The following is a 23,169-nucleotide window of genomic DNA, read 5'->3' as shown; positions in this document are numbered from 1 at the left end:
ACAACGGTGTGTGTGTGTGGTGGAAAGACTTGACAGAGATCCAACACTTCCACTGCACTACATCTGTCACTATATGTACTTAGTCTCAGATCATATCACGACACTGTGATTTCCTGTTAATATGCAGTAGACTTTTACAATAACCATTCAGTAGTTTATAAAATCGCAGAGAACATGTGACAGAGCTGTTTGCTCTTTATTTTTCCCGCTGTGTAGGAGCAGTTCACAGCAATGAGGGACTTGTACATGAAGAACGGCCAAGGCTTCGCCCTGGTATACTCCATCACAGCACAGTCCACCTTCAACGACCTCCAGGACCTGAGAGAACAGATTCTACGAGTAAAGGACACAGAGGATGTAAGTATTTAGTGTACACTCTTATTAAGCATGTTTACCCCAGCTCTTCTTCATTTTCACACAACTTTAAATCATGGCTGAATGGGTTGTAGCAACACAGACAGTGTTAACGGTACAGATAGGTTACAAGCTCCCCACTTCTGTGTTCTCAGCCGCCTACATTGTTCAGGACCTGGTTGCACTGTTGCTATGGATACCATTCAACACTGTAATCACTGCATCTTATGCCAGTAATTACAAATTTGTATGAGCTCGACATAATGTACACGGTGTCATGGTGTCATTTCTGTGTTGTCCGTGGAGCGAAAACAATGAGAAAGCACTCAGTGAAAGTTGTGTACTGTACGTAGCCTAGCATTAGCTAATGTTAGGTCCCTGTGGTTTGATTACTTCATCTCTGTTTAACATGGACACAGAGCCAACATCCCCACTTAGCTAATTAAAATTAAGGGAATGTCTTTGCCTCACTGGTGGATGTTCAGCCCTTATTCTTGCTTTTTAACACGCATAGGATGTGGTTTTCCCCTCTGAGTCTGCCCGAAACAGTGCAAATAAAAAGAGGATGTGTCATTAGTTTCCTAGTTCGCTGTTTGTTCGAAGCACATTTCCATTTTTCTGTTTAATTGTGAGGCTGTAGAGTGAGTAAGCCCTCCGTCCCCTCTCTGGTGGGGAAGATAGTGCGTCAGCTGGATCTTAGATGCCCTTTTTTGGTGATCTCTGGAGGGAATGTTACCATAACCCTCTCTCTCTCTTCCTCCTCACTCTTTCCTTCCTTTGCATCTCTCTGTTCCCTGTCAACCATCTAAAAGCCCCAGTGCAGCCCTGGCGAGGAAGCTTTATACCACTCTTTAATGTCCATCTTTCTGTCAGTCCTTCTCTTGCTCCCCTTCCTCTATATCTGTGCCAGGATTCTCCTCTGCCTGTTGTTTTGACTGGCCTTTTCAGCGCCTGTTGCTCTGTGTTTTCCCCGTCTTCTTTACGGCCTGCCTTGTGGTCTTACTGTGGTTTGGCACTCTGTGCGGGTGATTGGACTGTCAGGGATGATGTGCAAGGAAAGCCTCAGCTCATCAAAAACATACAGGATCGTGAGGTTGTGGTTCTTCATTAGGGCCTACGTGGTCAGGGAGCTGAGGTTAGCCTCAGGCTAACAGATGGATTGCAGGATCAGTGGCTCCTCAGCGCGCAGGAAAACGTTTGACGTCCCTTTTCTTCCCTAACTATGTTGCCTGTGAATATATCCCCAGTTTGTGCTTATCTGGGTATAACAGTCACTCTGTCAGCTATCAGTCCACTGGTGATTTAAGCCTTTACCTCTGACTGTGACATCTGTTTATCTTTCTTTGCCCCTTGCAGGAATGCACAAAGGAAATGCTTAACATTCATTCCTTTTTTTCCATCCAAGAGGAGCAATTTTCTTATTGGTGAAAGCTTTCAAGCTTTTGCTAAAGCAGACATTCTCGTTGCTGCTGCAGCTGTTCTCACTCTCAGCTCTTCTACGCAACATTTACTGCAAAGCTGGCAAAATGAACAGACGCACTTGATATCGCCAAGCTCAATTAACAAGCCTTTTAATGACTGTACATTTAACACAGTGGGACCAAATTCCATCTCCTTAGAAAAAGTCATTAGGAGAGAAGAATAAAGTGAGTGAGCAGTCACCAGTGTATTAAAAGCTCACTCCATTTACTTCCTTCCACTGTTCTTATGTAAGAGAGGTCTTATGACTTTTCCGGGCCATCTCCGTCTCTGCTTGTGTGACTCGGACGGTGCTAATGCTTGACTCCATGCTTGTGACTCACCGCTCCATTTGGAACGACTGGCTCCATTCATTTAAGCCATTCTATACTGCATTCTGTGTTCCCTGCAATCCAATCTCTGGCATGCCATTGTGGGCGGGACAGGACCTGTCTGTAACATGTTAACAGCCTCTGAACAGATTCTCTGTGGGCTGCGTGGATTCTTAAAGTAGGCTAATGCTGCCTCGTGTGCTGCTGACACTGAACATTTTTTACCTCCCTGCATACCTCCATCCTACCATCCGCTCTCTCCATCCTTTTCATCCCAGCTTGGCCCAGGGTTTGTGTTAGGAGGGGCATAGCACTCGTTCTCCCAGGACCCCTGGGAGAAATGTCGTTCAGCAGTCCAGTGTGAGGGCTTGTTTGGATATCAAACATCAAGCAGCAACCTCCATGGGGTTAATCTAAACATCGCAGTTTCCTGTCGTCTGCCCCACAGCACAGAGAGGGCGAGAGAGAAAAGAAAAAAGAACCCTGGAATATTCATGCTATGCCTTTAAAAGTATTATTTTCTGGAGGAGTGTGGCCACAGTGCTGTCAAAAACGACCCTTGAGCAGTCGACTTGTGTGTGGGAGAAGGTCTCAAGTTTGAGCAAGTCAAAGCATGTCAGGGTACGACCATATTGCTGACAAATACCCAGTTTTTCCAGATCCACAAGACATGTCTGGGTGCTGTTTCTGGACCAGGAGAAGGGAGAGAAGGCAGGATTTCCCATGCATGGATTTATTTGTTGCAGTCCCACCACAAATAGATTTCCCCAGCTGATATATTATTGGCGCCCGTTGTGCTGCCTGCAAAATTTTCCACTCGTTGATTATGTCTTGTTTGCTAAGCTGCACCACAAACACAAATATCCCGTGAACCCCTGGAAAACTGAGACAAAGCACTGAACTCTTCCTCAGACTTGAGTCTTGAGCTTTTCTCTGGTGTCATACAGGTTTATAGAGGGCAGTAAAGTAAAGCTAATTTTAAATGACGAATGAGCACAATCACACACACAGCCTCACACTATCATATAATTCCAGGGAGCAGTCTGAGCGTGGAATCCAGCTGAAATGTTCGAAAACATTCAGGAAGGAAAGCGATGTTATCCCGGGCTGGGCGGGGCTGCCATGACTTCCTCCGGGCCAGCGTGCTCCCTAGATAGACGGTCAGGAAACAGCAGGCAGGATGAGACGCATCCCGACACCCTGACTGCCCCGGCTCTGCCCACTGTGACAGTTAGGGGTGAAGTTTTGCCCAGAATATTCTCTCTTCCTCTGAGAGTTTTTGTTTTTTTGACCTTGGTCGTTGAAACATCTGAATCGGGGCACGAAAGGAGAAGTGTTGGGTGTTTGGGAGATTCCAAACCCAGCTGCACTTCATGTCAGTGGTTGTGTTTTCAGTTTTGGTTGAAAAGGATTTTCTTTCAAAAGAAATAAAACCAAAAGAAACTGCATTCATTGGAAGCTCATATTGATTCTTTAATCTCTTTTGTCACTGTTGTGTAACCTAAATGATTACTTTGGCCTCCCTCCAGGGATGGATTGATTCCCTTGATTGTGTTTGTGACCCTATAATCCAGGCTTCAAATTAAAGTGGATAGACTACTTAGCTGTTAATCATGTGTTCACCAAGCAGCAACTGTAGTACTTCTAATGGCCACTTGAGGCTGGCTCCACAAGCGAAGCAAAGTATAAAAAAAGATGCAAACATGCATACACACTGTTTGTAAATTTTGGATAATTTTGTTAAAAAAAGAACTTGTTTCTCATGTTATCAACGTTATATCTAGCAAGTACAATTTTAAAATGTGTACTGCTATTGGCGCTTGTATAAAAAAAAATCTCGCTCATGCCTCACACTGTCCCACAAACATCGTTCCATATCCCTTTTCACTTTCCTCTAAAGCCCTTACTTTTCTTTATTCTCCTCTCTGTCTAACTTTTAATTTTTTATTACCAAATGTTCCTCACCACTCGCTTCCTCTTGCCTCTTGTTCTCTGTTTTTATGGGCTTACTGTTGAACCTTCAGGCTTACCAGTCAAATAAATGTCAAGACACATCTGTGTTTGATCAGCATTTTTCATTGCTTCAGATGTTGTTTCTCCTCTTTGGGTGCTGACAATTTTGTTGTACAATGTTGTATAAAGAAAATATTTTAAAAGAGACAGTGCTGTATTTTTAGTGGCATGTGTGCAGTCAACTTATGTGTATATATGTATAACAAACTAACACACTTTCCACAAAGGGATTCATACTTACATTCTGTTTGCATGTCCTCAGGTGCCGATGATCCTGGTGGGGAACAAGTGCGACTTGGAGGATGAGCGTGTGGTGGGGAAGGAACAGGGCCAGAACCTGGCCAGACAGTGGAACCACTGTGCCTTTTTAGAGTCCTCTGCTAAGTCAAAGATCAACGTCCTCGATGTGAGTGCACACAGATACAAATCACAGCCCGTATTGTACACAATTAGTCCTCAAACACAAGACACACCATTACATTTATCTCTCAGGGAAGTGTTTAAATGCTGACCTAATTGAAAAGCGACCTCAGCAGAGTTTTATTTTGTTAACAAAGATCACTAAGGTTTATCCAAGATGCAGGTGATAATGAGCTCAGCTGGATTACTCCCTCTACTCAGTGCTACACCCTTGTTAAACCTACTGTGTGTAAACGCTGACATAAATCCATTTAGTGATGAGGCTACAAGTGATTTTTTTAAAGGGGACCTTTTATGCTTTTCCTTATTTCCCATCATACATATAATGTCGCAATGTTGGATGTTCATGTGAAATGTGGTTTAAGTTAAAAATAATGAGGTAAGCACATGTGAAAGTAATCCCTGTGTGACCGCTGAATACTCATGTTGCATCGTGATGGATGTCTTTATATGGTCATCTGCTCCATGCTATTGCAAGTGTTTACATACACTGCTACTTGTAGCTACATGCTAACATAATCTTGGTTGCCGATATTGTTACTTTATGATTTTGGATCATATTCTTGTTGGAACATGTACGGTTGTGGGAAGATTTTATTGGTGGTTTTTAATAGTAGAAAGCACGCTATACATAGTCACACTTAATCTGCAAGTACACTGCTACGTGTAGCTACATGCTAACAACAGGGAAACATGTATTCTTGGTTGCCGATGTTAATTCCTCCCAGATTTCGGATCAGATTTTTGCTGGAACATGTCCAATTGTGAGCTTGGAAGTGTAACAGCTTTTATTGGTGATTTTTTTTTTTTTTCATGGCAGAAAGTACCGCTGAACTCTGCTACAGTCATTCCCATGGCTGCAGTGATGGTGCAGAGATGCCAGGATATGGAAGACCTGAAACACTGACCAATCAGAGCAGACTGGGCTTTTTTTTGGGGGGGGGGTGGGGGGCATAAAGAGACAAGTGCTAAAATGGAGCGATTCAGACAGAGGGTGAATACAGGTGTTCCTGCACAGGCATTATAAAGGAAAATAAAGTGTTTTTTGATCATTAAAAAATGTAAAAATGTTCTAGAAGAAACCCAACATATAAGTATGAACCTGAAAAGGAGCATAATGGGTCCCCTTGAAAGGTGCCGCAGTGTGCTGCTGTGTATGAATGATGACGGATTATTTTACCACTGTCAAATCACTAACAGTTTTCTCTTTTGTTTGTGGCGTCTTCCTCAGATCTTCTATGACCTGGTCAGACAGATAAATAGGAAAACGCCAGTGGAAAAGAAGAAGGCGAAAAAGAAATCCAACTGTGTCCTCCTTTAAAGATCCCCCTCCAGCCCCTGCAGCAGCTCTGAGCCAGGTGTGTGTGTCTAAAATTTCTCGACACATAGTGTAAGTCATAATGGCCCAGCAGCTTGCCTATTCACGGGGTCATGATGCATAGGCACAGGCTGTCAGGTTAATTAGCGTTACATAATAGCTCTGATCTTTCTGTGTCATCTCAGATGATGCTGCTAACATCAGTTGTGGGTCATCATTCATCACAGGCTATTACAAGTTTACCTGCAGTGAAGTAGAGTCAAATTAATCAGTATAGCGTAATATTACATCGTGTCAACAGTTGTTACCGTCCCTTCTTTAGCTTTATAAGGACCTGAGCACATAAGGAGTATTGGAGAAGAGAGAGAGCCCCCCCTCCAGGCAGATGGGGGTGCAACAAATGCTATAAGAAGGAAAATGTTACAAAGGTTTCTGTGGAAACTTTAGTTATTTTGCTAGGTTAAGTTAACAGGGTCAGTTTAGTCCAAATAATCTGACTCCTCAAACATCTGAGTACGATTCATCTAACTCATTCAAGTTCATGGGCCATATAATAACTTGTAAATAACATGACCTCCAAATGTTTCCCTTTCTTTTCATGTAACGAAGGACATGCACATTCTGAAATGTTTTCTGACTTCTGAAAACATTCACAATTAATGAACAATCCATTTATGAAACAGATGAACCTGTCTGATGTCTGACTTCTTAAGAATAACAAGTCCAATTTCAATAGTATGTCTCATTTTTTCAGCATGCATGTTTTTACAAGGGCTGCAACTAAGGACTAGTCTGATAGCCTAACTAACAATCAGCTATTCAGATTATGAATTGCACAATTAAGTAATGGCTCTTATTTAGCTTATTACCTTTTTAAATGTTGTTTCCTACTGTCACAACAGTCCTTACTCAACATGAAGCACACATCTCCTGCTTCTTTTTCGACAGACTCCTTAACTCTGTCAGATCACCATATTAAAAAAAGTCACCTGGTTGAATGACGCTGTCCGCTGTTCCAGGATTTAGTGTTTTGGTCAAACAAAGGACATTACAGCTCATGTTCCATTGGACATTAATGCGGGTCATAGATGGTGTTTAATTCCTTCAAATCATGGATTTTAACACTAAGCTAGCTAGCTAAAAAGCTAATTAATTTACAAGACAAGCCTTCATCATCAGGAGAGCCAGCGTGTCTCTTCTTCAGATGCTCCAATATAAATGATGTGCTCCCATGCCAGGCGAGGTCAGCTTTGCAAATGTTACAACACACAATCTTTTTTGGCTGAGTTAACAGTAAATGTTCCCACACTTAGGGGATTTTTAGTTGTGAAAGTGTTGCCATTGCAGTATTATATTCATTGGCAGTTAATTTGGTCATAGATTTTTGTCATCTACATTGATTATTCATTGCACCCCTAGTCTTCACAAACTCTCCCTCATAGTATGGCTTTGATGCTGATGCCATTTTGTTAGCAATAAGGCAGCTAGCTTTAGGTAGCTAACAGCTGCATCGCTTATCTCTTGGATATGAATAAAAACAGTCTGCTGTTTTCTCAAACCTGCCAACATTTCATTTATCATCTGTGTTTTCAGTTGTCCACGCCTGTTACATTTTTTGCCATGATTAGTCAGAGAGTGGCGCCAAATATTATACTCTTGACCCCTGAAAGGTACCGTGAACACACCAAACACACTGGCTTCCCATTTACCTCAGTGAAGAAATAGTAAAACTGGACCGTTTACACTGTGATCCACAGTATAGCTGTGCATTTTATTTAAAAAAGAAATGAAATTAATGACGTCTTTGCAACTTTCACACTTTGCAAAGTCATCCAGAGGGACAGATTGGACCCTCTGGCGGGCCAGTTCTGGCCTGTGGGCCATGTGTTTGACACCTCAAATCTTACTTGACCAAGCATATGTGTGTTTTGAGGTGTGTGTAGTTATTCCACTGCAACTAATTGGTGTTTAGTTGTGTAACTCTTCTCTGTCTTGGGTTTCAAATTGAGTGTTTGTCCTAAGAGGAACTATTCCACGTGACAACAGATCAGACCTCTTTTTCCCAGCGGTATGTGTCCGACATGTCTTGTCACACTCTGTCAATGGCTCCAGTTGTCATCCTGTGACAACGAATAGCACTTCTTTGATGCTGATTAGTTACAGCTCCACTAAATGTTTCTGGGCAGGCAAACATCCCCTGAGTCAGCCCTCAAATGTGTGAAGTGCTTTCATTAGCAAATTTTTTGTACGTCTTCATAGCGGTTGAATGAATGAGTCACTGTATGATGGCTGGATTTAAACATGGCCCTCAGCAGACTGCAGCGGCTGGTTAAATCTGAGGAAATCTGGATCTGTCATCAGGTTGTTTCCCAGGAAAGTCAGAATCGCTTCTTCTTTTTTTTTTCATGTATTTTTCACAGCCTTTTTTAACAGTTTGACCGGATACTAGTAAAGAGGAAGTCTGGCAACAGACACGCTCTGTAAACGAAGCTGCTTATTCCCGTCAGTCTTTCTAAATAGAGAATCAAGTCTGTTAATTTTAGACCGGCGTTTACTGGTATTTACTGTACGTGATGCAATAATTAATCTTCATCTATGGTAGGTGTGTTGGATTGCAGCTTAACAGGACATTAGATACCTTTCAGCCCTTTCTGTAAACATTGGTAGCTGCATTTTTCCCCTTCTGCTGTAATGTTTTAAGAATTTTTCTACAGTTGTCTTAAATATTATACATCTTTATTTTAGCTGAAGGTGAAAATTGTCATGATACATCTGCTGTCATATGTGTCATGATTTACCTGAAAATTCAGCTGAGAAACTATTATAAGTTAAAATGTATAACCAGGTACTGAAAATAAGAATCACCGTCTTTTCGTTACCTTAGAGTGAGCCGTTTATGTCGACTTGGGGAGAGCGTCATCGTCCATAGAGTCCGGCATGTTGCACCAACGTGTTTCTACAGTAGTCCAGTTCCTTCGTGTTTTTGTGTCGACCACTGTCGTTAACAGTCCTTTCATGACGTTAAATGTCAAACTGCTTTATTCAGTGTTTTACCGGTTTAAATCATTAGGTCCATTTTTCCCCCTTTCTTGGCTGGGTGTCCTTGCGTATCAGTTTGTGTCCGCTCTGTAAATTCTAAGGTTTTTGTGGGTCCATGAAGGCAGCACAGGTGGAGCTCTTCATTTTGTTCCTCAGGAGCAGTTTGTGGAGTTTAAGAGTTGCAGGGTGGATTATTAATCAGTTGATCTAATCAGATCTGATGGATGAATGAGGGGAGCAGCTGTTTGCAAGTGAAAGCAAAATACAATACAATACAAATAGCCAGCACAATGATTTTCACTGTCACTGCACCTGACGTTCTGCTGCTCTCTGTGCCTAGAGTACGCTCTGCACTGCCGAGTATGGAGCAATGAATAACTGAACGGTATGTATATATTCCAACAGTGCACCTAATGGGCTCCAAAAACAGAAAATCAGAATGTGGCGGCAGATGTTTCAATCCTGGCGGGCCATCGCAAATAAACAAATGTGTCGGAAAACCCTGTCTTTGATTCGTAACATCAGCTATAATAGCTTTAAACAGACAGAAATAGTAAAGGCATAGTTACTTTGGTTTAAGCTCTGAAGCTAAATCACTGCAGAGAGACAAATCTCTATCATCTCACAATATATACTGTATATACACACTTACTAAGGCCTGTGTGTTCCCTGAAGCCATGGACAAAAGCTCTCCATCCTACATGGTGTTTTGCCCTTTCATGCAGTTGCTGCTGGTCACACTGGCCAAAAACCCACTGTATGTCAGAGGTCACCATGAGCTGCTGATAAGATTTAACCCCGGTTAACCCACCGCTCGCTGACTTAAAAAGTCTCAGTAAGAATGTTTCCAACCTGATGTGGAAAGTTTCCTTTGAAAGATGAGTTTAGGTTCAGTCAGTTGAGCAGATCTTGTGAGATCTCATGATGTATATTCAGCCTCACATGGAGATTATGGAGTTGGGCCTCAGTATTTCCAAACATTGAAGGGTATAAGCCTAAAGTGTACACTATACTGGGAAAGAAATGTTCTTCATGGCCACTCTCAAAGGCAGGATGAGGAGCTGGACGGAGAGTCAAATGCTGAATTTTCACAGCTCTACTCAACTTGACTTGCTCCTTATTGGCTCTCCAGATTTTAGAAAATGCCAGCCCTCAAAACTACAACATACAGTTGATGAAGTACAGACATCCCTCTGTTTGGTTGCCGATGAAGCATTCAGTGAGTGCTGTCTTAAACGTGACGTCTCTGCAGTTTATGCAGCGTCACTATGGCGATCAGCTGATAGCCTACACCTACACTGAGGGGGTACCTGCAGTAGAAACGTGAGTTGAGTCAAGCTGAACTGTGCAGTGTGAATGAGACAAAGGGCATTCATGGTGTTGCACTTGGATTGAAACACCAACAGTGAAGGACGTAGCCGTGTGAAGAATAAAAGAGCTTTGACAGAGAAGTTCAAGCCCTGCCTGGGGGCATGATTGTCAGTGGACAGTTACAAATATTATAACTAAGGCCTCAACACTTTTTGGGTTAGTTGGCTCATGTTTGTTGATGATACAGGAGTCTCTGACACCACGTTGCTGCCTGAATTTTTAGAAGCTTTCTATTTCACCCCCACTGTGTTTAGTCATTGAGACTAAAGGGCACCAGGGTGGCAAAATGAATAGACTTTGTCCTAGACTGCAGGACTTCAGTATGAGCTGTCATTTCTGTGGGTGTCAACCACGCTGAAGTGTCCTTGATCCTGACACGGTTCAGGGCTGCCGTCCTGTAGCTGACTATTTTATTTGAGTTGAAAAATATATTTCTTAACACAGACCTCAGTGTCACATTGTCATAATCACGTAATCATAATGGCTATATTCTTTGCTGACAGCGTTCTGACATGAATGTCTCTTGCTGAATCTCCTGTATTGTTTCTGGTATTAGTACTGAATTACTACTGCAGGAGAGAGGCTGTTGCCCACCTGTTTATCACTTTATTCATCCTCTAAAATCTGGTGTCTTCATCATTATAGCATACAACACGAAGAGTTTCCATCAGCTTTACATCATGTTCTAACTGAATGCTACCCGAGTGAGTGTTGGCAACAAAATCAGTTTGATTGCTTTGTTTTCTGTCGGCCTGAGCTGAGCTTTTACCGGACAACCCCGTTATTCCTGTCACTCCCTTTGAAAGCACCACAGTGGACAAGGAGCAGCTGATTTGTGGAAATGAGGAGTTACCTACCCCTCATTTCACTACAAAAACCTAAATAAGGTGGCAGCCGGCTGGAGGGAGATCACCAGGGAGCTGAAAGTTTCTGGTAAATGATTATCATTAATAACAACATACTTTCTGTTGGCTACACCATATGTCATTTCCAGTAAGTATCACAGCATACAATGTTTTTTATTTGTTTAAAAAGTACAAAGGTGAAAGATAGCAAGTTCTCACCCCACATATCCAGGCTGATCTGGAGCACGCAGCTGATAGGTGCGTGGTTTGTTCACATGACGTACCTGACCTGACAGATGTTCATACTTAAGTGATTAAGTGTAGACAGAAAGTGTCCAATGTTAGGTGGCGCGATGTAATAGATGAGTGCTTGCTTTCGATGTTAGACCTACAATATTCTCTTCTGTTTTCCCCCACAGAGATTTAAGTATGTTGGCCTCAGTTAAAGAACGGTAATTACTGGATAATGGAAACCCTGATGAGTAATGCTTTCTATATTAGACTGTGAGATCTTTATGCACTATGCCAGCATTAAATAATAAGCATAAACAGTTCATTAAAAGTGTACAGATGTAACATAAAACAGTGTGGGTTTGGTGTCAGCAGCAGGGCCTCTTTGTTGTTCATATATTAAAATGGGTGTGGCTGAGCAGCTCACATTTTACAAGAGCTTTTCAAAAGTTTTGGTCAGAAGGTTTCACAATCACTGTAAAGTCATTATGTTGTCAGGACAAAACGTCAGTGTCACCGAATTAGCCAGCAGCAGAGATTTTACATCCACCTTCACTTTTAACTTTCGGGGTGGGGGTGGGGAATAAAACTTTGATATGACAGATAACACAGGATTAGTGAAACAGACAGCACCATTGTGCCCAGCCTAGACATCAGGGTCACTGAACCACCCACTGCGTTCCTCGTCTGAATCCATCTGTGCTGGTCAGTTAGTGGTCCAGTGTGTGAGAGTGGGGCCTCTGTCAGCAGGCCCCGGGGCGGTGTCTGTCCGCGCCCCCGTTCACACGCTGGCCAGCCCAGTGAACCAACACTAATGGGATTACAGCGCCCCTGTTCCTCTGCTCCCAACACATAAGCTCATACAGTGTAGGAGAGAGGGAGGGGTTACTGTGCCAGCCTCGGACAGGACACAGAGAGAGAGTTAATGGGACATTTCACTTTGTACAACATGGGCAGTTTCCAGTTTGCTGACCTCATGAGCTGTCAGCCTGCGATTATAGCCGCCACTGGATTTACTGTGGCTGACAGTGACAGAGATCTGATACCTGATATCATGGTATATTGATTGTGTTGGTGCAGAATATTAGTATTTGTTAGGGGTGTAACGATGCACAAAAGTCACATTTCAGTTCATACCTAGGGTTAGGAATGAATGAATGAACTTTATTTCTATAGCACCTTTGCAATAGTAGTTTAAAGTAGGCTGCTGTATAGGGCGTTACAATAATGAAAACGACCAGAAACAAAAGCACGGACAAGCTTCTTAGCATCTCGCTGGCTCAGTAGAGGTCGTACCTCACAGTTTGGTGTGAGTTTGGTACAGCAAAAGGAAAAAAGACATTTTAAACAGATGGTAGTGCAAGTGTTGAGTTTCTGAGTCGAGCTCCTGCTTGTGATCTTTGGTTCCATGTTACATGCATCAATCTACATACCGTGTGTTCTGCGTGCGGCTGCGTGCATCAAACCATGACCTCCAGACCATGACGGTTCAGTACCAATACAAGAACAGATGCAGCTCCAGTATTATAGACCTTTCTTAACCTGGAATTTATAGGACATACTGTAGACATGGGAGATAAAAAAAAAAAAGAAGCGATGTGTCTTAAAAGATCTGAGTATAACTGTGTTTGAGAAAAATCAGACAGACCTTACAGGCAACAGGTGGCTTTCCTCCCCCTCAGTGCTAAACTCTGCAGTGTTGAGTCAGATGTGCCCACATGTTGTTTTATTACTGCAATACACAAGTTTGCCATTAGAGTTTATAGACTTGGTAACTTTGGGTTGTTTTTTAAACGTTAAAATCCACTTTGAGTTTCATACACACCTCCCACCTGGAGAAACATCTAAGAGACTTCACAACAGACTCTCTCCAAAGCAGACTGTCACAGCAGCAAAAGCACAGGTGAAACCAAGGACATTAGTTATGGCTACTTTCCTTTTAAGTTCCCCAGTTGGTCATGACATATCGTGAGCTGCAGTAGCATGCATGATAACATGGCCTCGGAACATTTAATTGGAATGCAGCCATCGTTAATCTTGTTAATAACATCTGTGCTTCGTAACCATCACAAGTCAACATGTCAGCTGTGAAAAATATTGGTTTACTGTCTCCTTGGCATCCTGAGACAAGTCAACTGCCCTCACTGGCCGGTTGGATGGTAGCAAGGCACCTTCAGGACTGTTGTCTGTCCTCCACCCTCAGGCTTTGCCATTGGTAAAAACCATAGACTGTATAAAAAGATGGACGACCTGTCTCCTCTTCTACACACTGTACAAATCTCCGATACAGGCACTGCCATCTTGTAGTTTTGTGACCAGAGTCTGTGAAGTAGTGATCAGGAAGTGGAGCTGCGGTATTGAGTTCCAGACCCACGGGAGCAGCGCCACCATTTGCTGGCATACTGATTGACACACACGCAATCATGACACCACACCTGATTTTTAGGGCATCAAAAACGAATTAAAACAAAACGTTTTAGAAGGATGCATCCCGATCAGATGCCTGAACCGCCTCAAAGGGGCCAGCTCAGGTGGTTCAAAGATAGATGAGTGGGAAAAGAACTACATTAAAAATTAATTTGACATGTATTTGGATCTTTTAGTTCGTCCCATGTCCTGTCCACATGGATGGGGTGAGGTTTATGACTTGTACTGCAGTCAGCCACCAGGGAGTGATCTAATGTTCAGTGTGAACATTAGGAAGAATCGCACTAATGTGTACTACACTGAATCCATCATGTCATTGCCTTTTTTATGTTGCGGTAGTGTGAGTATGAGCTCAGACCTCGGATCTTTTATACACTTATTCAAAAATATGGAAGACGTGCAGCTGCTGCCTCGCTGGTTACTGACTCAGGAGACCTCTGCAGAGCTCTTAAATAATTTGAAAGCCAAGACCTTGTCTCCACACTGGGGAGCATTTATGCGTGACACTTTATTCTTCATACATATTTACAGTCTATCTATAATTTGGTTGTATTGTGTGTCAGCTGTGTAGTTGTACTCTGTTGGTGTGTTCTGTACACACATTTATTGCATTTCTGTCCATCCTGGGAGAGGAATCCCTCCTCCTCCTCTTCCTGAGGCTTCTTCCGTTTTTTCCCCTCGTTCAAGGGATTATTTTTTTCGAGGGTGGGAGTTTTCCTTATCCAAATTGAGGATCTAACGTTAGACAGTGTCGTATGCTGTGCAGATTGTAAAGCCCCTGGAGGCGGATTAGTAGAGATGGGCAGATGATGCAGATGCACCAAAGCAATGCCATCTACATTTAATACAGCTCCTCTGAACAAATTTAATGTTTCAGTGTTTCGTACTCATCTTGAAGGAATGCTTAAGTTTTACAAGCCATTAGCAGTCACTGTGTTTGCTGCATTTAAAACCCTTAGCTTTGGATTTTTTTCAGCACAATTAGAAAGAAAGCCCTGAATCTTCGTAAGCCTTCATCTGCCCATCTCTACTCATTTGTGATATTGGGTTATGTAAATAAAATTGACTTAATCTTGAATCGGAGAATAAGAATTAAAAATGGATCTTTCGCCCTTAAAGCTCAAGTTGGTAAAATAAAAAAAAAAAATTGCTTGTAATATTTGCTGAAACTCTCACTAAGTGAGACAAATAATCAGTAAAAAAAAAAAAATCATACTCTGCCTAGTCTATTGCATTGTAGTGCCTCTAATCGCCTTAACACACGTGAACAAAAACAACCAATCGGAGCAGAGGAGTCTTTAACGCAGCTGTCAATCATGCCAGTCAGCGCGAGTGAACTGTGGTCAAACTGTCAAACTAGGCAGTGCTCATCAAACTGCTCCTGCTTTCAAACCCAAACTCCCAGAAAAGGGCAGGTCTGCTGCAACTCTCAGTTCTTTTATTTTTTAAGCCTTATTTATTTAAACAGTTAATTAAACAATTTATTTATTTTTCATGAAAAGAAAAAAAGCACACAGAATTCCCTTAACTATTTCTGTCCATTCAGAGGTTGTTACTCTTTTCCTGGTTATTCCTTTTTTACAACCTGCTAGTAAGCTCATTACTGATCTGATCTCTGTGACCACATCTACCCAGCAAGAAGACATTTTAGGACGCTCCCAAAAGATATGAAAATGACCAGCAGACACATTTTTTTAATTTGGGGAGTCATAAAGAACCTCATAGTGTTTTTCCAGATGAACTTCCTCCATAGACCTGAACTCTCAATTCTTTTATATCAAGGCCGATGACTTGTCTGTTAATTTATCACACTGCAGTGTAACTTTTATTCTTGAATTTTATACCTGTCTTAGAATATTTTAACTTTTTATTTTCTATATTATAGTTGTCTTTAAAATGCCCTTTTACAATGTGTTTCTTTGCACCTTGTCTTGATGCTTTTGATGTTTTATGTAGAGCACTTTGAATTGCCTTGCTAAAATGTGATTGACATGATTGACAGCTGCTTAGAGACTCCTCAGCTCTGATGGGTTGTTGTTGGTGAGCTGTGGGAGATTCTGGCAAATGCCTTTAGAAGCAGCAGTAGGAGGAGGAGCGACATGTTTTTTTTCACAGATAATCTGCCTCATGTTCTTTTTTCAGAACATAGTGACAGTTTCGGCAAATATGACACTGCAGGTTATTTTTATAAGAGTTAACAGCCGTAGCTTTAAGGCCAAAATTTTACTCCTGAGTGGTTTTATGTAACACAGTGGCCCTGAATTTGTTTTTCTCCTCCTACACTGTCCTCCTACTCCTCTTACAGGTGTAATGTGACTGACCTGCCACTAGAGGGCGCTGATTACTTGTACATGGTGTTCAGTGAAGCTTTGAAACGAGGTCTTAACGTCTGTGCTGTCTTGCAGAAATGCTGTAATGAAGAACTGTTGCCCTGATTGGAACGTGCCAGCATTCCAACAGCCCCTCCCCCCCTCCCTCCATCAGCCATAAACGGTGAATCAGCTGACTGAACTGCTCCTATCAAAGACGAGGATGATCTACACCAGAGAGAGTGAGAGAGAAAGAGAGATGGAGAGAGTGACGAGAGAGAAAGAAAAGACAGTAAGAGAAAGAAGACTCTGGTCTCTCGCCTCCGAGGACCTTCCTCTGTGTCTCAGTTTCAGTGTGAACCCTGAACGGACAGTCTCCATTTTCTGCACCAACAAACACCACAAACTGATGATGATGATGATGATGATGATGATGATGATGATGATGATAAAAGCCTCTGAAAGTTTAAAAAAAAGTGTCCATGAGCCACCTATGTGGCCAGACAGCAGCCCACTTATTTTCATTTCTTGACAGTTTTAACAAAAAGAAAATAACAGCGTTAAAAAGAAGGAAAAACAAAGTTAGAACTTGGATTCAGTATTTTTCATCTTTTTCAATATCAATATCGTATTTGAAAGACATGGAAGTTGACCTCTTTTTAGTTGTATGATTATAAATATTCTTCAAAAACGAGCATGAAAAAAATGCATCAGTTATTAAGTGTAGATGTTTTCAAGTGAAATCAAGTGGAAAAGTGAGAATTTTTTTTATAGCCATACACCTATTCTCCATGCCTGTCATGTCAGTGATGATAGATCAAGGTCTATAATATGTATTATTATTTTTATTATATATTTTTTTCTTTGTTCGCCCTGTTGTTCATGGACTTCTCTTCTGCAAATATCTCTCTCTGATGTGACTTAATTTTATACTCAGTCACTGGGATTTCATAGCTCCCATAATATATTCTAATGCCATTTTTTGCATAATAATGCTTCAGAAAAAAATGGGTCTTTTATAGAAGAAATATGGGGAAAAATAAGGATTGATTTCTATGTCTCTTGAAGCTGAAATATATTATACTAAACCAACTCTAATAATGCTTCTTGTGTTTTTCTGTCAATGATGTTCCAGCTTTTATGGATTATTAAAGTACATTTTAGTACATTTTCATTATATTGGTCAATGTATTTTTGTGAATTAAACTTTTATCCAAAGCGGATTTGACTTATTTGAGGAGACTGAAATTAAAAGGTTTGTTTTTAAGGGCTGGAAACTTTATGTGGAACAAAAATAGGAACTGCACGTGGACATTTTGTTAGGTATGAAACCACTGTGTTCATTGATAAGTAGGTGACACTGAGAGGGAGGGTAGGCAGTTTGTGTTATGGCAGTATGTGCACTCTACAAGTAACATATTTGAAGTAACAGTAGGGTATACAACCTGGGCCCTATTTTCCTGTGTTTTGTGATTAAGAAATTAATGGGAGTAACAATTTTTGAAGTTGGTCCACTATTGAGTGACACCCCTGCAGTCCCCCATCAATTTATGTCCACTAAAAGTGCACTCCACTAATAGAATAATATCTTGAGTGTCTGACAACGCACAGAAAGCATCCCTACAGAGACGTTTTGTTGAACACGTTTTGTTAAACCAGAACCAGCCCCAAATTCACCATCAACTTACCCACCAGACTCCATTTAAATATACAGTAATTTTATCACTGTAGCTCACACTTCCGAGTCAACAGATGCAAAATAAAAGTCATGAAAACGGTCTTGGTTCATCTTTCCACTGTATCAACAATCACCAGCTCTGGTTTGTTGAAATAAACTCTTCATCCACCCAGTTCTGAAAATATGCTTTCTCTATACACGCTTAAATTACTGTTTATTTACATGGAGTCTGGTAGAAATTGTTTGACGCAATTTTTAGAGCTGTTTCTGGTTAACCTCTTTAAACCTGAGCAAATTGACTCATTTAAAAACATGGAAGGCAAGAAGGCAATGAACAGTGAAAGGAAAAAAATACCTTAAAAATTAATACAAAATTAGTAAAAAAAAAAAAAGAAAGAAAGAAAATTAGTGTAAAAAGGAGAAGAAAAAAGAAAAAAAAACTATAATTGTTCTGTATCATAATTTTAAAATATAAACATTATATAATTATTATAAATATAAATATAGTTTTTCCCTAGCGTTTACCCTATTTTTTTTTTTTTTTTTAACTAATTTTCTAAATATATATATATGATTTTGCAGTTCATGGGACATTACCAAGTTGCTCAGTGCCTTTTTTTTACCCATGTTTTTGAAAGAAATCGGACCAATTTGCTCAATCTTGAAAGGTTTAAATACTCTTCAAAGGCTTTTGAATGCAGCACAAGAAAAGTGATGTTGCTCCAGGTTTTAAAGGATTAAAAAAAAAAAGGATTTTACGCGTTAACAGAAGGGTTAATCTGCTTTTCATGAGTTGTCAGAGCATGTTATTGGTAGGAAAAAAAAAACTTTTAGTGGACATAATTTGACATTGGGATGCTGTTCTGACTGCACCAATGACGCTCAGAACTGGACCGATTACTACTGTTGGTCCCATTAGTCAATGAAGTGCAAAAACATGGGGAAAAGGGTACAGGTTGAAAAAAACGTACCCCTAAAGTGTATGATGCTCCACAATACACACGATGTGTTGCCTTACTTTAAATGACCACAAGGTGTCAGTATATGAACAGAAATCAATGACACATTCAGTGAGAAGCTGTCAGTGAACTGATTCAAACCCTGCATCCCAGCACTGAGTTATATAATGTGGAATAATGGGACAATCAATCACATTTAACTGATTGCATCTTTTCATGATTATTCCTCCTCACACAAAAATGCTGCACATCGGAAAGAAGGAAGGACGATATACAGTGTGTGCTGCAAATCTCACAGTGATCCTGGTGCTTTGTACACTGAGCCTCCACAACCTGGATTAATTTTAGTTTCTCACCTGAAATACAGGATTTTCTGTAATCTGCTCTCACTGATTTACAGTGCAAAGTGCAAAGAAAAGCTGGGGGGGATTTAAAAATCAGACTAGATGAAAGGTTGAAGGCTAAACTGCATATAGTCAACATGATTTTTATTTGATGAAATACCATTTTTCATGAATATTTACCTGGAAAAAGGTACCACCTCAATGGCAGTGACTGCAGATGAATTTGAGCTGATTTCAGTTTAAACTTCATATTAAAGATACATACTTACCGTAACTGTTATAATACATAATCACTTACAAACCTAAGCTTGTGCTTTATACCAGAAGATGCAAATGTGATTACAATTTTATTTGAAGCCAGACTACATCCTCTCTTTTACAAATGAGATGTTGAGTTCATAAGCAATGAAACACTCTTATTCACTTCTGAACAATCAGAGGTTTAATTGCCATAGCCTCGTATGGTTTCGTATCATATCATATATGGTATCATACGGTGTCGTATCATATGGTATCGTATCATATCATGTCATTTCAAATATGGTATTGTATGGTATCGTGTCATATAATATATAGCATCATATGGTATCGTATCGTGTCGTATAATATATAGTACCATATGGTATTGTATCGTATGACATTGTATCGTATCGTATCATATCATATAATATGTAGTATCATATGGTATGGTATGGTATCATATAATATATGGTATCATATGGTATCGTATCGTATGGCATCATATCATATCATATATGGTTTCATATGGTGTTGTATCATATGGTATCTTATCGTATGGCTTCGTATCATATCATATACGGTATCATATGGTGTCGTATCGTATAATGTATAGTATCATATGGTATCTTATCGTATGGCTTCGTATCATATCATATACGGTATCATATGGTGTCGTATCATATGGTGTTGTATCATATGGTATCGTATTGTATGGCGTCGTATCATATCATATACAGTATCATATGGTGTCGTATCATATGATGTCGTATCGTATGGTGTCGTATCATGTGGTATGGTATTGTATGGCATCGTATCATATCATATACGGTATCATATGGTGTCGTATCATATGATGTCGTATCGTATGGTGTCGTATCGTATGGTATGGTATTGCATGGCATCGTATCATATCACATACGGTATCATATGGTGTCGTATCGTATAATATATAGTATCATATGGTATCGTATGGCATCATATCATATTATATACGGTATCATATGGTATCATATCGTATGATGCTGTATCGTATGGTATCGTATCATGTAATATATAGTATGGTATCGTATTGTATCATATAATATATAGTATCGTATGGTATGGTATGGTATGGTGTCGTATCATATCAACTACGGTATCATATGGTGTCGTATCGTATGGTGTTGTATTGTATGGTATCATATCATATAATATATGGTATTATATATCATATCACCTCATGTATGGTATGGTATCGTATCATATACAGTATCGTGTGGTGTCGTATCATATGGTGTTGTATTGTATGGTATCGTATCATATAATATATGGTATCGTATGGTGTCATATCGCATGGTGTCGTATGGTATGGTATGGTATCATATAATATATGGTATCATATATTATATCACATCATATGTGGTATGGTATGGTATCATATCATATATGGTATTGTATGGTGTTGTATCGCATGGTGTCGCATGGTATGGTATGGTATGGCATCATATAATATATGGTATCATATATCATGGTATGGTATGGCATCATATAATATATGGTATCATATATCATATCACATCATATATGGTATGGTATCGTATCATATACGGTATCGTATGGTGTCGTATCGTATGGTGTCGTATTGTATGGTATGGTATCATATAATATATGGTATCATATATCATATCACATCATATGTGGTATGGTATGGTATCATATCATATATGGTATTGTATGGTGTTGTATCGCATGGTGTCGCATGGTATGGTATGGTATGGCATCATATAATATATGGTATCATATATCATATCACATCATATATGGTATGGTATGGTATGGTATGGTATCTTGTTGTATCTTATCATATTGCATCGCATCGTATCATATAACTTTGAATGAAACCTACAGCATAATATATTCTGTAACACTACCAGAAGCGTCTGTGTTTCATCAGGAGTCAGAATAACCAGGCAGACCATGAGCACGAGCTCTTCTTCAAGTTTTCTGAACATTTTTCAGAGGAGAGAAAAAAAATGTGCTGCATCATCTAAGCTCCTTATGTCTCAGAGGGGGACGTGTCAAGCAGAGGAGGATGCTAAATGTCTGCTGGTGAGAACGGTGGAGAAGGGATTAGAGCGTGTGACTCACTTCTTCTTCTTGTTTTTTTGACTCTTATCACCTACACTGCAGCCTTGATCGGGCCCTTAATCCCTTTAGTGGTTGAGAAGCGCAGTAATACCAAAACACTTTTGCATTCATTATCCTCCCTGTGAAATAATGCCTGCTGTCATCCTCCAGACTCCCCCGGTCTGAGCTTTCTCCAGCTTCTCCAGGTCCCTTCAGAAAAGTAGGAGGGCTGTTTGGTACCAGGTGGGCTTGAGTCAAATCAAAGCACTCTTTTTCTGGGTGTTACAAAATGTGATCCTCCCAAGTATACAGCTATTGGGGCTTGTATAAAACATGGTATAATAAGATTATATATCACCAATGCTCCACATTTACACCAAAACAATCTTGACTGATAAATAGCTCTACAGGTAAGAGGGAAAATATGTAGCTCTGATTTGGGGGTAACAGTCTCGCTAATATTTACATGCTTTTACACTGTCCGACCAAAGTAAATGGACACTCATATCGTCATACTTGTGTGGGCTTTGCTGTGGAACGGTTTTCATGATAGGACAGGCTCCTTCCAGTTTGGGAAAACTTAATGCTACAGCAAACAAATATATTTTAGTTTGGGAAGACCTCTATCTGTTTCAACATGCCAATACCCTGCTGAACAAAGAGAGGCATGGAAAGACTGAACTGTAACACTGGAGATACTCAGGAGCAGGGAGACATGTCCAGAAACAACAGCTGATTGACCCCACTATGAAGCAAGTTCAGCTTACCCAGGACATCTTTTCATTATCTGGTTTGACTAACCCCAATACTGGTCGTCTGGATAGCCGGTACTACAAAGCTGGTTTTCAACTAGTTCAGTCAGTTCTGGGTTTTCCTATCCAGATAGGAGCACGTTCATGTGCAAGAGGCAGGGTGTTACTGTCTGACTGTTTTGTCCTAGTTCTAATGACACAGGTGTCTCATGTAATTTTGAGCTGCAGTGACAGAATCAGAGTATATCAATAGCAACGCTATCACTGCAGACTAAAATAAACTTTGCATAAGTTAAAATCCTGCTAAAATCATTTGTGATATAAATGATCTCTGTGCTTCTCAAAAGCTGTTTTAAAACCAGTGGAAACAGAGCCCTGGAACAATGATATGATTCTACTGACCTGTAACAGTACTGAGGCTCCTCTCCTTTACCTGAGACTCCAGACTTCCAGTTGTCCATGGATACTTTTTTCTTCCGTGATCTGTTTGGTCAGATGTCGTTGACAGGCTGTGATCCGATACTCTGAAATTAACCTGCTCCAGAACAAGTTAGCTGTTCAACATAAGTTACCATGATGATTTATCTTGCTAAAAGGAGAACCAGCTTCACAGCACTGAAACCCCAGAGTTAACCCTGAAGTTGCCTCGCCAACTCCAAATCTTGCTTTGTAGTACAGGCCTCAGATTTGCCACCATCTTTGCTCCAGGAGACCACATCATGAACAAGACATTCATCATGGACAATACAAAAACCCCAAAATAATTGACCAAAGTGAAGATATATTATCTTAAAGAAGCATTTGTCATCAACAGATAAAACCGCTCCTTGGTCTAGAAACTTCTACGAAAGTGCAGCTGTTTACATCATGCTGAAATCATTGGGTGCTGATACATCCGTCCATTTTCATCTGGTTATCTGGGGCAGGGTTGCGGGGGCAGCAGGCCAAGCAAAGCACCCCAGACATCCCTCTC

The 23,169-nt window shown here is 40.5% G+C and overlaps 1 protein-coding gene across 3 annotated transcripts in view; it reads left to right on the top strand.

Moving 5' to 3' along the window:
* The window catches only part of LOC125896957 (ras-related protein Rap-1A-like), a 29,123-nt gene extending 12,568 nt beyond the window's left edge, over window positions 1–16,555 (top strand). For all 3 annotated transcript variants that reach the window (XM_049589994.1, XM_049590070.1, XM_049590152.1), the window contains exons 5-8: window positions 217–357; window positions 4,420–4,563; window positions 5,809–5,935; window positions 16,214–16,555. In XM_049589994.1, coding sequence (XP_049445951.1) covers window positions 217–357; window positions 4,420–4,563; window positions 5,809–5,898 — 375 coding nt within the window. In that variant the 3' untranslated portion in view covers window positions 5,899–5,935; window positions 16,214–16,555. The remainder of the gene's footprint in view (window positions 1–216; window positions 358–4,419; window positions 4,564–5,808; window positions 5,936–16,213) is intronic.
* Window positions 16,556–23,169: the final 6,614 nt, after the last annotated feature.

This window comes from Epinephelus fuscoguttatus, linkage group LG1 (genome assembly GCF_011397635.1).
Source record: "Epinephelus fuscoguttatus linkage group LG1, E.fuscoguttatus.final_Chr_v1".
In the NCBI taxonomy this organism is placed as follows: domain Eukaryota; kingdom Metazoa; phylum Chordata; class Actinopteri; order Perciformes; family Serranidae; genus Epinephelus; species Epinephelus fuscoguttatus.
The sequence above is the reverse complement of the archived record's forward strand: the minus strand, read 5'-3'. Positions and strand labels throughout refer to the sequence as shown.